General features: G+C 39.8%; 2 protein-coding genes across 2 annotated transcripts; one reads left to right on the forward strand and one right to left on the reverse strand.

The window, feature by feature from the left end:
* Positions 1–402: 402 nt before the first annotated feature.
* On the reverse strand, positions 403–1,912 carry LOC139823841 (uncharacterized). The gene is made up of 3 exons (XM_071796311.1): positions 1,647–1,912; positions 1,306–1,540; positions 403–1,077 (listed from the first exon to the last, which is right to left on the reverse strand). The coding sequence occupies exons 1-3, from the start codon at positions 1,910–1,912 to the stop codon at positions 1,066–1,068; spliced, it is 513 nt and encodes a 170-aa protein (XP_071652412.1). The 3' UTR covers positions 403–1,065.
* Positions 1,913–12,386: 10,474 nt separating this feature from the next.
* On the forward strand, positions 12,387–13,028 carry LOC139823842 (uncharacterized). The gene has a single exon (XM_071796312.1). It carries the CDS (start codon positions 12,387–12,389, stop codon positions 13,026–13,028), a length of 642 nt encoding a protein of 213 aa, XP_071652413.1.
* Positions 13,029–14,032: the final 1,004 nt, after the last annotated feature.

A 14,032-nucleotide genomic window follows, 5' to 3' on the forward strand; every position in this document is an offset into this window, starting at 1 on the left:
TTTGTGCACCGGGCAGCTTAAAGATTGATCGACTGTTTTCTCTACAACGCCATTGCGTACAACGTATTTGTAGCACTGATCGTAGTTAACATAAATAGTTTTATTACCAATGAAAGGTACTACGTGATCGAGTGTCGAGTGCTCTAAAAGAAATTCAACCAGAGCTCGTTTGAAATTTATATTTTTCAAATCATTATTAAAATCGGTGTTGCTCGGGTCCCTCGATGTGAAACTGTGCGACTTCCATTCCTCTCAAAGAGTGCTCGTTATCTTTTATTGATGGAAAAAGGTATCGATCAAAGGCGATTATTACAACTTTAGCTTCATTCGAGCAAAACATTTGAAGGATTGTGATCGATATATTTTCGTACTTTGCTGGAATGTCCCTCATTAGATGGAGCATAAAAAAACCATCGAAAACTTTAACGTCAGTGCGCTGTGGAGTATGTGTTTCAACAATGTGCTGCTCGAGAACTTTCAATAATATTGCTTTATTTGTTTTGCAAATAGAACCATCTATGTGGCACATTGACAATGGCACCGGCGTTAGAGGATACGATAAAACTTTATCTATATCTAAAGTTTTTTTAAGAGACATGCATAGAAATTGCCCAAACAAATCACGTTGCATACGGAGTTCGACGACTTTTCCTGAAACTGACATTTTCTTTTTTTGAATGTTGTCAGTAAAGTTAAGAATTTTGTTTTTCTTGATAGGATTTTCAAACCTTTTTTCATTTTCGCTCTACAACAACGCCCTTGTACGGTTTCACAAGTTTTTTGTTGTTGTGTGTGATAATAGATATTTTTCCTCGAAACATTGATAAAATTCTATTTTTTAAGTGATACGGCTTTGTACTATATGTATCCGTATCTTTTTTCTGTTCTTCTAAATAATCAACAAATATTGTGTTCAGAGACGAGAGAAAAAACGATTGATTCAATTTGACTATTTTTTCCGATATAAATTTACAAACTTCTTCGTATGCTGCAGAACGTACATCTCGAGTTCTATGCCATTCTGTCTTTTCTTTTTCTTTAATTTTCTTTGATGTACGTGAATTTTCATATGTGTTTCTACAAAAATTATGGTAAAACATCAACTTATTCTGTGACTGCAAATCGTGTAATTTATCAATAAGTGCTATGTCGTCTAAATCTAACGCAAGTTGCTCTATGCGTATTAAAGATTTTTTATTTTCTACAAGATGTAATTGTTGTTCCCGACCTTGGTGTTTTTTGCGATTTTTGTTGCAAAAAATACAGACAGGAATACAGGATCTTTATAGGTACGTTCTCACTTACGGAATCCTTGTTTTTGTCAACATTGGCATCCGCGCTTCCAGCAGCACCTACGTCGTCACAATCCTCACTTCTACTAACATCATCGCCTGGAGCATGATCCTCGCCTTGATCGATGCCCTCGCCTTTGTCAGAAACCATGCTTTGAACTGCATCCTCGCTTTCGGCAGAAAACTCGCCTCGATCCACATCCTCACCTTGAACAGCAACCTCCTCTTGAATAGCACTGTCGTTTTGACTAAAAAATAATTACAGTTAGTTATACACGATATGAAAATCATCACGTTTGAATAGTAGCTACGTTCAAAAGTTACTTCGTTTTCAAGGGCACTGAAAATACTTACTCTCTTTCTGAAGATGAGGATGCTTGTTTATTTGGATCGTATCCTCTCTGCTTCGGTGGCAAAGCTGTGAAGCGGGCGTAGCAGTTACTGTGGTATTTCTGATAATTATCAACTTTTGCAGGCAATACAACGTCCGCCGAATGCAAATGATGTTCCTGCCGAATCTTTAATACAGTTAAACACTTGCTCAACGTATCTTCATTGAAACACTTTAATTTGCCACTTTTTTTGTGGCAAAATACACAGAAACTCAGAACATTGGACATTTTCGTTGTACATGTACTCTACTCAAGTATAACGGACACACTGGCTTGGCGTCAGTAGCGATTTTGGACACGCTGCGCACGACACGCTCAAAATTCGAACAGGAGGGGGATAGCGTCGGTTTGCAGCTGCTAATCTGCAGGTAGTTGCCGCCGGACCCAGGGATGTTGTGGTGGGAGCAAAAGGGAGCCTTTCAAACTATAAACCGTTTACGGATATACCTGTGCGACGGTCCTCTTAGTCAGCTGGGCTACAATTGTATTTGATCATAAAACTCCGGTGTTTATGAGCGTGTAGCCGAGACGAGGAAATACATCTCTGTATCCATAAATATTTACTTCTGGCATTTGCATGTGTAAATGTTTATTATTTATAATATTATATATACGTATTTACTGTTTATATTGTCATGTATATATATTTAAGGGTATAATTGAGCGTCAGAGATAAGCAGCTGAGTGCGATAGGCGCAACGCGCCCGCGCGCGCATATACGCACTGTTTTATTAATAAAAATCAAGTTATCTGAAACCAAGAAAGCTAAAACTTTGTAAACGTATAGTTATCTGTAACAGTTACACGAAAATAATTGTCCGCTGAGGTTTTCGCAGTGGAAAAGTGCTCAGCTGATGCAGTAAAGGATGCCACGCCGGCCACGCGCCCGCGCGCATAGCGATGCGCCGTATCTTTCAGTCGTCAGCTGAGCACTTTTTCACCACGAAAAGCTCAGCGGACAATTATTTTCGTGAAACTGTTAAAGTCGACTATCATTTCCCCAAATTTCAGCTTTTTTAGTATAAGTTTACTCAGCGCATATTTTTCGCATGTTTGGGCGGGAAGCTGACGTACAACCCCCCACCATGAAGGCAGCTGACTACTATTTTCCGTTTATTTAGATCATAATAAACGTATGTACAAACAAAGTCTTAGCTTTCTTTATGTCTGTTTTTTTTTATTATAATTATACGTGTGTGGGTGGCTGCCGCGGCAACACCCACCGCAAATGTGCAAGCTGACGGTCACTTCGTTTAGTAGCAATACTAAATGAACCATACAGCAAAATCTTAGGTTTCTTAATTTTGGTCATAAAAAATGGCAGCTGGCTCCCGGACTATAGAAAATTTTGTTCAGAATTTTTGGATATTGTTGTTGCAAAAAAAAACAATTAAAAAAAAAAAGACAACACCAAAGAGAATTTGTTAAATAATAATATAGTACAAACAAATATAAGTGATATTTGTGATAACCAGAATATAATTTTTAATAATATAAGTCTAAACTGTTTATATTACTTAGGAGGGTAGGGGAGACCGGGGCTATTCGTGACACTGCTGAAATTTTGTCGCGGGCCTAACTTTAAAATGCTTGCTGCTAGAAACCTGTAATAACAATCACAGATGTTTCTTAGTGTCCTCTAGGTACCAACGGAATGGCATTTGCGTGTCAACCATTTTTCTCTCTCAGTGACAGAAAGTTTGATTTTAAGTGCTCAAAGTAATTTTTTTCAAATTCCAAAAATTTGTTTTCTCGCCGAATAAAATAATAAGAGATCCGAAACGGTAAGTTGTATTCAGTTACTCGACTTCACTAAGCATAATGCATGAGTAGATTTTATGGTATTCTTTCTTATCTGTAAGTCACGGATCATGAATAAGGAAAAATCACGCCGGGGCATTTCATGACACGAGCAATCGGGGCAACCAAAAACGCCACGAATAAGCGTTCAAAGGAAAAACCAATTCGCAGGGGCCGCGGACGCCTTCGAGAAGTGGTTTCCCGTAATCGAATGAGCAATGAAGGCAATTAATGGAACAGGCATTACATTTTTCCTCATAATTTTTTATACATATAATTGTAAATTCTGACAAATAAAGGCTTTTTCAAAGTATAAAGTATAGATAAAAATTGCAAAAACAAAAGAAATCTATATAGTTTGTTCAATCAGAGAAAGTGTTACGCATTATCCCGTGGTTTGTCACGAATTACCCAGGCTTCGGGGCAATTCGTGACACATGACACAGCGATACATTTCTTGATATATTTCAAGACTCGTGAAAGAAAAACCTATATATTTTTTTTCTTTTAAACTAGAGACATGGACGATTACATCGCACTAATGAAAATTTGTTAAACATTTATACGAAGCGAGAAAAAAATTCTAAAACAAAAATGTGTCACGAATAGCCCCGGTCTCCCCTACGTAATTTATCCATTTATAAAAAAGGCGTGTGTTACCTGAGTGAATTTCGTTTGTATCGTAAAATTGAAGCCTCTTTTCCGCGATGCCGATTGGCTATCTCGATTGATTGCCGCGCCGCGTAGCTTGCTTCATCCCGTGAGGGACTGTCATCGCGGAGTGTGGCGAGTTTCGTGCGTGTATAGTGCGTCGTGATGTGTGTCATGATGTGACAGCTCGCGTCGTGTCGCGAGGTTAATCGTCCCGCGTCGTGTCGCGATTATTATATAATAGCATAATGTTAAAGCTAAATAGCGCGCGCGAAGCGCGCGCGTCTGTAGTGTCTAGTCCATTTTAAAAAAAGGCGTGTTACCTGAGTGAATTTCGTTTGTATCGTAAAATTGAAGCCTCTTTTCCGCGATGCCGATTGGCTATCTCGATTGATTGCCGCGCCGCGTAGCTTGCTTCATCCCGTGAGGGACTGTCATCGCGGAGTGTGGCGAGTTTCGTGCGTGTATAGTGCGTCGTGATGTGTGTCATGATGTGACAGCTCGCGTCGTGTCGCGAGGTTAATCGTCCCGCGTCGTGTCGCGATTATTATACAATAGCATAATGTTAAAGCTAAATAGCGCGCGCGAAGCGCGCGCGTCTGTAGTGTCTAGTAAAATAAAAAAGAGATATAATATTTGTGATAATTGTATTAGTGCAACAGGTAGTACAATTGCAACTACATATCCATATGCTGCATTAACGCGTATACGTTGTTTTAAAAATAAGTATTTTTTATTGATGAGAAAACATTTTATTTTATTTTAAATATTGAAAAAATATTTAGATTTTATTTTAATATAGTTCATGACAAATGTATTGATTTAAGAAAATTGTATACTGATATCTGTAATAATCTAACATATGATATACCAAATTGTCATTCTTTGAAACAAAAAATTATACAGTATTTTATTGGAGTAAAGTTAAAACAAATGTCTGAAATATCACCTGATAAATATGTGAATAATAATACTTTTGCAAGTAAAAGTGTAGCTATGCACACATGTATTAAATAATAAAATTTTTTATTGATTTCAGATATTTATTTATTTATTAGAATTATGCATACAAATTTGTGAAATTGCTTATTTTGTTTTTACGTCGGATACAAACATTGTATTATTATTATGTATGAAATTCCTGTAATTTAAAAATATAAATAGGAGGATAAAGAATTTTGATAGTGGTTATATATTCTGCGCTACTGTTTAAACACACCATTATGACGTGTTTATTTTTATATTTTTCCAAAAATCAGATTTTCTTTAAACTATTAATATAAACATATATATGAATTTTTAGTTAAATTTATTTTCTGTACGTTAATAAACTACATAGATACTAAATTGATTTAAACATTTTTGGAAAGCGCGCCATAGGTGTCCTGAACAATATGGCGGACGGTCGACGGTGTCCAATCTCTTACTTGAAGATCTCTATAGGTTCGCCAGGCGCGGAGGCGAAGGCGAATTGAAGGCGCAATGTCACGGCGGTGTACCACCTCGTGAACCGGAGTACTTGTCATAACTGTCGAGAACGGAGCTCTCGCGGCCCTTACACGACGCGTATCGACCAATCATTCGCGTTTCCGGGATCATGCGATCTCGGCATGACGAATCGATACGCGTCGGGAGAAGCTTTGCGGTCAGGGTGTACGCGGGGAGCGGCGCGAAATCCCTTCGTTCGGAGGGCGACTGGCGGATGGCGTCACTGGCACTCTATTGATCCGCGATCGCAATGAGAAAATTACGGAACAGGCAGCGTTCGGCTGATGACAAAGAACGAGATGTCTGTCGTAGCGTATAAAGTAAAGCATACAATTCTCAGATCTAAAGACGAATATAAACTCTAGCAGAGGCCTTTGTACTTTTTTGACTAATGTCTGTCTTCAAATATGGCGTTCCAATGAGAATCTCTTAAGGGCCCCGCTCGCTGGACCGGACTGCTCGCCTTGATCGTCCCTCTTGGATGCTAACTGTCGCAGCTTTCCCTTTCCCGGCGGTGAGCTCTCCCTGGTGATCTGACTCTCGCTCGGTTGGTCTCCAGAACACGCAACGATCAATCCGTCAAGAAAGAGATAACGGACTCGACACATTCGAAGAAACGCAAGCAAGTGCGGCCATGACACCTAACGAGTGAGGAAGAAGGTGGGGGCTCTTTGAGAGTGGCGACTCGCGCGTCGCGCCATCTAATGTGAAACGATCGGGCGTTGTAAAACGCGAAAAGAATTCGAGCGTAATATCTGAACAAATTATTTAATTTTTAATAAGTCCAATTAGGGGAGACCGGGGCTAAGCCGACAGCGGGGTGAACTTGACTAGGCTTTTTGCCAATTTAAATCTATCGTAGAAACTTGCCTTTGCTACTGTAAATGCGTCTTTATGTGCCAGTATTATCAACGGAATTTGGTAACATTCTGATTTATAGTGTAATTTTTAACGCGACATAAGTGTTTTTGATAGTGAAAAGTAATTTTTCTGATCTCTCGAAAATGTCTACTCTTTCATCGAGCTTTACTCTTGCGAATCTACCGGTAAGTGATTTTGATGGGAAATTCGATGCTTTATACGAATCCGATTATAATTTTTGCATATTTTCAAAATTTATATATTTTTGGAGTAACAAAAGTAAAAAACGACGTTTGGGGCTAAGTCGACACGACGCCACCGGGGCAAAGACGACACTAATCTAAAGTGACATTATCGCAAAAAAGGTCACTGTTTCGTCCGATTCCGATGACGATTTAAGGAACATCTGTTGCGTGTGTTCGGAAAACATTTCATTAGCTTCTAATAACAAACAATGCATCTTATGCAACCGTATGGCTCATGACGAATGTGTGCGCACATCTGATCGCGAGTTTAAATCGTGTGTTTAAACGTGTATAAATTGTTTTTCAGACAGTTCAGAAAAAGATAATTAAAAGTTTAATCTTTTTTTTTCTCATTATTTTAAATAATTGTTTACTTTATTCCGATTTTTTGTTTCTAATACACAATGTCTTTTCATTTGATAAACAATGTATTTTTATTTTTAAACAATAAAAAAATAAGTTCCAGATCAAATTGTGTCGATCAAACAAAGTGTTGAGTTTGCCCCGGCGGGGTGTCGAGTTCGCCCCGTCATTTTTCAATTCGAAAATTTGTCTTCGCATCACTTTTCCTTTCCTGGCGACAAAACAAAGCGACGTACAGCAAAACTTCCTGAATCAATTTTGTACCTGAAGAAACACTCGTTAAATATATATCATTGAATTTGCCTAAAAATTTTAATTAAATATTAAAAATTGCCTTTGAAAAAATAGTGTCGGCTTAGCCCCGGTCTCCCCTATTAATATTTATTTTCATAATTCGGTTTTAACATTTTCTTTTTATTAAACGGTATCCATAAATAATGTAGAGAATCTAAGCCGATTTTTAGTACTTTTTGAATTTAAAAAAAAACCTAAATTTGAGAGTTATAGCTTGCTAAAGTTTCTTTGATGACGGTAACTTAAAAGGTATGACGTCACAGCACATTTTCGTGTACTATATTTTCTTCAATTTTGAAGATATTGCAAAAATTTGTTTACAAAGAAAGTATGCCATAATCTATCAGACCGCTTAATAAAAAAAATTTATGTTAAAACCGAATTGAGTTTATTTTTTATTTTGATAAATGTAAATACAAATATCTTATTGTGTCAAATTACAAACAGGAATTTTGTTGTGACTTTTACAGTTATAAAGTAACTATTTAATGGAAATGGAAGCCTAAAAAATTAATATTGTAATGAAATTATTATAATGCTCAAATCATAAAATATTTACATTATCCATGTCTGCCAATACAATATAATTTTTTATTCATATTGCAATCTATATAATGGCAATGTTATTATATCCCTTCGCCCGCATAGGTGAGTCGTTTTCGTCCGGGCGAAAATCAAATGTAGTTGTAACTTTTGAAAACAGGTAGAGAGGGCGCCACTGCGCATCCGTAAAAAAAGTTATGCTCCTCGAGAACCCGCCTACCGAGTTTCAAGGCGCCAGTCCCCCTCCGGCCGTCACAGGAGACACGTAATTCTTGAAAAAACGAGGTTGGCGGCGAACACTTAAACACTTCATTTCAAAATAATTGCATACAATATTTTTTTTATGAAAGGTACGTTTTTCCCCTTTAATTTCCTTTTTTATTCATTTCGATATCTTTATTTGTCTTAAAGTTATGATTTTTTGAGTAAAAGATGATTTTACAAGTTGTAGTTGTAGTTGCTCCATTTTTTAAATACAAATTATGTGAAAAAATTAAATTGTTTATAATTTTATGATTGATACTTCAAATTGAAGGTTTGAATTACCTCCATGAATTTTTCCAGATTTTTTGTAACACTTTAACACTAAAAAAAAAACGTCAGAACGAAAACGACCCACCTATGCGGCGTAAAGGTGCCAAAAATACCTATGCGGACGAAGGGATATATTTGACAGGCAAATCAAAATAGCTTCGAATCGATATCGAAATGATAAAATATCGAAGTCTTAACAGAAAATACATAATTTGTGTTAGAGTTAAACATTTAAATTTCCCGCGTTTACTAGTAAGTTAGTATTTCTTAAAGGTTACGACATGGTTCCTATAGCGGTTGGTATACTGTACATTGGTTGTTATAAATTCAAAGGTTGGCTGTACTGAGCACGATATTCGTCGTTAGTTATTCACACCGCTCGCGCCTCATGCTCGACACAAGAACTCTGTGTATCTAAAATATAATAAAATCATATTGATACATCAACATGGTAGCAGAGCGTGGTTCCTCGTAAACGGAGTCTGTAGTGGACATTAAATGGAGACTGCAGTGAACATTAACAGTTCGGTGCTCGTAAGTGGAAGTGAGTACGGCAGTGAACATTGACAAAAGCGCGGTAAAAAGGGCGTGGCTGTCTGGTGCGTTTACTGGAAATCCGCAAACATGGAATTTCATGGAATCGAGAAACTTCGAGGTGCCGAGAACTGGAACATCTGGAAATTTGCGGTGAAAAACTTGCTACGTGGAACCGAGGGGGCATATGAGGTGTGCAACGGCGAAGTACAGAAACCGGCGCCGTTGGTAGCGGCTGCGACCGCCGATATACAAGCTGCATATCAGGTAAACCTGAAAGCGTGGGACAAGGCGGATCGCGCCGCGAGTCAAATAATCGTGAAAACCCTGGAATCAAAGGTAATGGCGCTACTGGTGACGTGTGAATCGGCGAGAGAAATGTGGCTTAAATTACATTCAGTATATGAACAACAAACGAAACAGGCTGCACATACGGTTCAAACAGAATTCTTTAGTTTTAATAAGAATCCAGTCGATGACATAGTAACTCATATTGCAAAATTTGAAGGTTTGATTCTACGTATGCAGCAACTGAATGTGAAGCCAGACGAGTCATCGCTCATGGTCAAATTGCTGGACTCGCTCCCGGATGATTACGAGAGCCTTCGACAGGCGTGGTGGGCGAGGCCTGAAGATCAACAAACAGTCGCTAACTTGGTGGGATTGCTGACGTCTGATGAAAAACGTCGACAACAACGAACTGAAAAACAGGACGAGTTGGTAGCACTAATGGCGAGTAAAGCCAAAATCCGAGGAAAGAGCGGCCGTGGCAGTATTAGCAGCAATAAAAGTAACCATTCGAAGAAACCAGCCAAATCCACAGGTGAAAGTAACAAGGATAAGTTCTCGAATTTCAGGTGTTATCGGTGTAATGGCGTTGGTCACATTCGTCGTGACTGCAAAAAGAAAAAGCAGGGTGATACAGACACTTCGAAAGATGGATCGAAGGACGAGGCGTTCGTCTGTGAGGCCCTCAACGTTGAAGAAAATGACATTTGGATTGCTGATTCTGGCGCAACAGATCACTTAACCCATTATGGTGAATGGTTTTCGTCTTTTGAACGGTTTGTGACTCCGGTTAAAGTATACATTGGCGATAAATCAACGATGGATGCTCTTGGCAAAGGCACTATCACATTCGAAGCACTGGTTAATGAGAAATGGATATCTTGTTATATGGAAAACGTACTGTATGTACCGACTGCACGCAGAAATTTGTTTTCAGTTATCTCAGCGCTGGACAAAGGAATGTCATTTAATTCTTCAAAGAACGAATGTAAATTCGTGAAGGACGGCATTGTCAAGGCTCGTGGCGTTCGGGTCGGTCAATTGTTTAAAATGATAATTCGAATAAAGCAACCGGAAACTTCGTACGTAAGTGAAGCAAATGTGTCATCGAAGGATACTTTACACACTTGGCACGAAAGGCTTGGACACCAAAATAAACGACACGTGAAGAAGCTTCTCAAGGAACACGGAATTGACTTCGTGGAAGATGATCAATTTTGCGGAGCCTGTGTGGAAGGCAAGCAGCATCGAAGCAGTTTTCGCGAGCGTCAACAGCGTGCTACAGAACCTGGCGAGATTATACATGCTGATTTGTGCGGTCCGATGGAGTGTGCGACACTGGGAGGATCGAAGTACTTCGTATGCTTTACATGCGATTTCTCGAGATTACGCATGATTTATTTCCTCAAGGAGAAATCGGAAACTGCAGAAAAGATTGCCGAGATGCTACAAGTTGTCAAGAATCAACGTGGGCGACCGATGAAGATCTTCCAGTGTGATGGTGGCACGGAGTTCGACAACGCTGAAGTACGGAAACTCATGAAGTCAAACGGAGTAACGCTGGCGATCACGAACCCATACTCTCCACAGCAAAACGGCTGTGCTGAACGGACTAACAGAACCGTGGTGGATCTGGCTCGAACAATGCTTCTGGCGAAGGATTTACCTAAGTTTTTATGGGGCGAAGCGGTGAATGCTGCGGTTTATACTTTAAACCGAACCGGACCAAGCAGCGTCGATGAAAAAACACCGTATGAGCTGTTTACGGGGAAGAACGTTCATCTGGAAAAATTTCATGTGTTCGGCACTGGGTGCTATGTGCATACGCCCAAGGAAAAACGCAAGAAATGGGACAAGAAAGGAAAACGCATGTGTGTCGGATACTCGGACAACATGGATGGCTTTCGCGTTTGGCTCAAGTCAGAGAACCGTATAGTTCGGAGCAAGGATGTCGTGTTTGAGCAGGAAACCGCGGGGAAGCTGTTGACTCTGTTTCCTGGTGAAACAAGTGATAATACGCAAGCCGAAGAACAGAAGAGTGAATCCGAACCAGTTGCCTCATCGCCTAAGTCGTCACCTCCGTTTTCTGAATCGGATCCGGAAAAGCTGACATGGGAGACTCCAACGTCTTCTGCGGCAGGACGGCAACTACAAGATCGAAAAACTATACAGGAACCAAAGCGTCTGATTGAAATGATGCTTGCTGAAATTGATGAGCCTAGAAATTATAGTGAGGCAATGAAGTCAGGGAAAAAAGCGCACTGGATCGCAGCGATGGAGGAGGAAATGACTTCTCTGGAAGAAAATTCGACGTAGGACTTGGTTGAACTGCCGGCAGGCCGCAAGGCCATTTCGAACCGTTGGATCTATCGAGTGAAACGCAATGTTAATGGTGAAATCATTCGGTACAAGGCTCGTCTGGTTGTCCGAGGATTTAGTCAGCGAGAAGGAATCGATTATATCGAGACTTTTAGCCCTGTTGTACGATTTGATACCATTCGGGCGGTGATAAGTGTTGCAGCAAACGAGAAGTTGGAACTGGCTCAATTTGATGTTAAAACAGCGTTCTTAAACGGCAAGATCGAAGAAGAAATTTATATGGAACAGCCTGAAGGTTACGAGGATGGCAGCCAGCGTGTGTGCAGACTACTAAAGAGCCTATATGGATTAAAACAGTCCCCGAGATGTTGGACTGAGCGATTTAAAGAGGTTATGATCTCTTTCAATTTACAAGAGAGTGCAGCGGATCCGTGCCTGTTCTATCGTATTGTCGGTGACGACAAGTTAATTGTGGTGACCTATGTCGACGACGGATTAGTTGTTGCGACGAAGAAAACCAGTATTGAAAAATTCCTGAGTAAATTGAACACGGAATTTAAAATAACGATTGAGCCAGCCGGATGCTTCTTGAACGTCCAGATTGATCGTCTCGACGACGGTTCAATTGTCATCAGCCAGAAGAGATATACTGAGGACATCATTCGACGTTTCAACATGAAAGATGCAAACTCGGTTTCGACTCCGATCGAGAAGGGTCAACTTATGGAAGGACGACAGATGAAGAGACAAATGCCCCATATCGAGAAGCAGTAGGATGCCTTATGTATCTGGCAGTTGCCACGAGACCGGACATCGCGTTTGCTGTGAGTTACGTATCACAGTTCCTCGAGAAGCCTAAGGAACAGCATTGGGCCATGGTCAAGCGTATTCTAAAATACCTTAAGGGTACGACCACAATGGGCATTAAGTACAATGCTGTTGGAGTGGCCGGTGAGCTGGAATCTTACAGCAATGCCGACTACGCAAGTGACGAGGCTACGCGACGCTCAGTCAGTGGTATAGTTTTCAAGTTCAGCGGAGGAGCTATTGTTTGGGCGAGTAAACGACAGCAGAGTGTGGCCTTATCCACTACGGAGGCGGAGTACGTGGCCGCCAGTGAAGCTGCGAAGGATGCTGTATGGCTGAGTCGTTTGTTCAACGAAATTTTGCCATTGGGGAACGTGCCTCTGCTTCTGGTGGACAACGCTAGTGCCATCAAGCTAGCGAAAAATCCGAGCTTTTATAAGCGCTCCAAGCACATAGATGTGCGCGCTCATTTTGTGCGTGAACGGGTCCAGAATGGAGAGTTGAAGATAGAGCACATTTCAAGCGGGGAACAAGTCGCAGACGTCTTGACGAAACCGATTCCACGCGTGCAATTTCAACGGTTGCATGAAAAGTTAGGCATGGTTGCAGGACATTAATCATGGACTTTAGTTATATGGACTCTAAGATTTATCATTTTTGTTTCTAAAATCCTGCCTGTGAAAAGAAAAATTTTAAGTTTAAGGGGGGAAGTGTTAGAGTTAAACATTTAAATTTCCCGCGTTTACTAGTAAGTTAGTATTTCTTAAAGGTTACGACATGGTTCCTATAGCGGTTGGTATACTGTACATTGGTTGTTATAAATTCAAAGGTTGGCTGTACTGAGCACGATATTCGTCGTTAGTTATTCACACCGCTCGCGCCTCATGCTCGACACAAGAACTTTGTGTATCCAAAATATAATAAAATCATATTGATACATCAACAATTTGCTTGTTTACAGTCTGGCGTGATAAATGTATGTCACAAATAATCTCTTTTTTTAAAAAATGTCATAAAGCACAAACATCGAAATAAGCTTCAAATTTCGAGCATTATTTCGATATGATGTAATATCGATGATTTCGACGTCAATTCGACGTCGATTCAATCATTTCTCGCTGGGTCTATTGTCTCCACTTTCTTTTAGCATATTCTCCATACAGCACAAGAACCTTTCAGAAATATCTAAGAAATGTTTCATTCGATAGGTTGAAACATCTCATAAATATTTCAAAATGTTTCTGCAACAGCTCTGAGACATCTCTGGAATAGTAAAATGTCCGCGATTCTTGCACTTGAAACCTTTCTGAAACCGTGCTGAAAGGTTACCAAAATATATCTGAAACCTTTCAGAGATATTTAAAAAATGTTTCATCTGATGGAGTTAAAACATGTCATAAATATTTCAAAATGTTTCTGCAACATCTCTGAGACAGCTCTGGAATAGCAAAATGTCCGCGATTCTCGCACTTGAAACATTTCTGAGAAAGTGTTGAAAGGTTTCCGAAATATATTGCCGTATTTTTTTTATTCGGGCGGTCACCCATCCAAGTAGTAACCGCACCATGAAGTAAGAGAAAAGGAGGTCGAACTCCGTGAAACAAAAGTGGTCCCGATTTGT

This window comes from Temnothorax longispinosus, unplaced genomic scaffold (assembly GCF_030848805.1).
Source record: "Temnothorax longispinosus isolate EJ_2023e unplaced genomic scaffold, Tlon_JGU_v1 HiC_scaffold_19, whole genome shotgun sequence".
Classification (NCBI taxonomy): Eukaryota; Metazoa; Arthropoda; class Insecta; order Hymenoptera; family Formicidae; genus Temnothorax; species Temnothorax longispinosus.

Coding starts and splice junctions, on each gene's coding strand:
- LOC139823842 (XM_071796312.1), top strand. CDS start 12,387: ATGTATCTGGCAGTTGCCACGAGACCGGACATCGCGTTTGCTGTGAGT.
- LOC139823841 (XM_071796311.1), bottom strand. CDS start 1,912: ATGTCCAATGTTCTGAGTTTCTGTGTATTTTGCCACAAAAAAAGTGGC. Junction 1,541..1,646: donor TCCTCATCTTCAGAAAGAGA/GTAAGTATTTTC, acceptor ATTATTTTTTAG/TCAAAACGACAGTGCTATTC.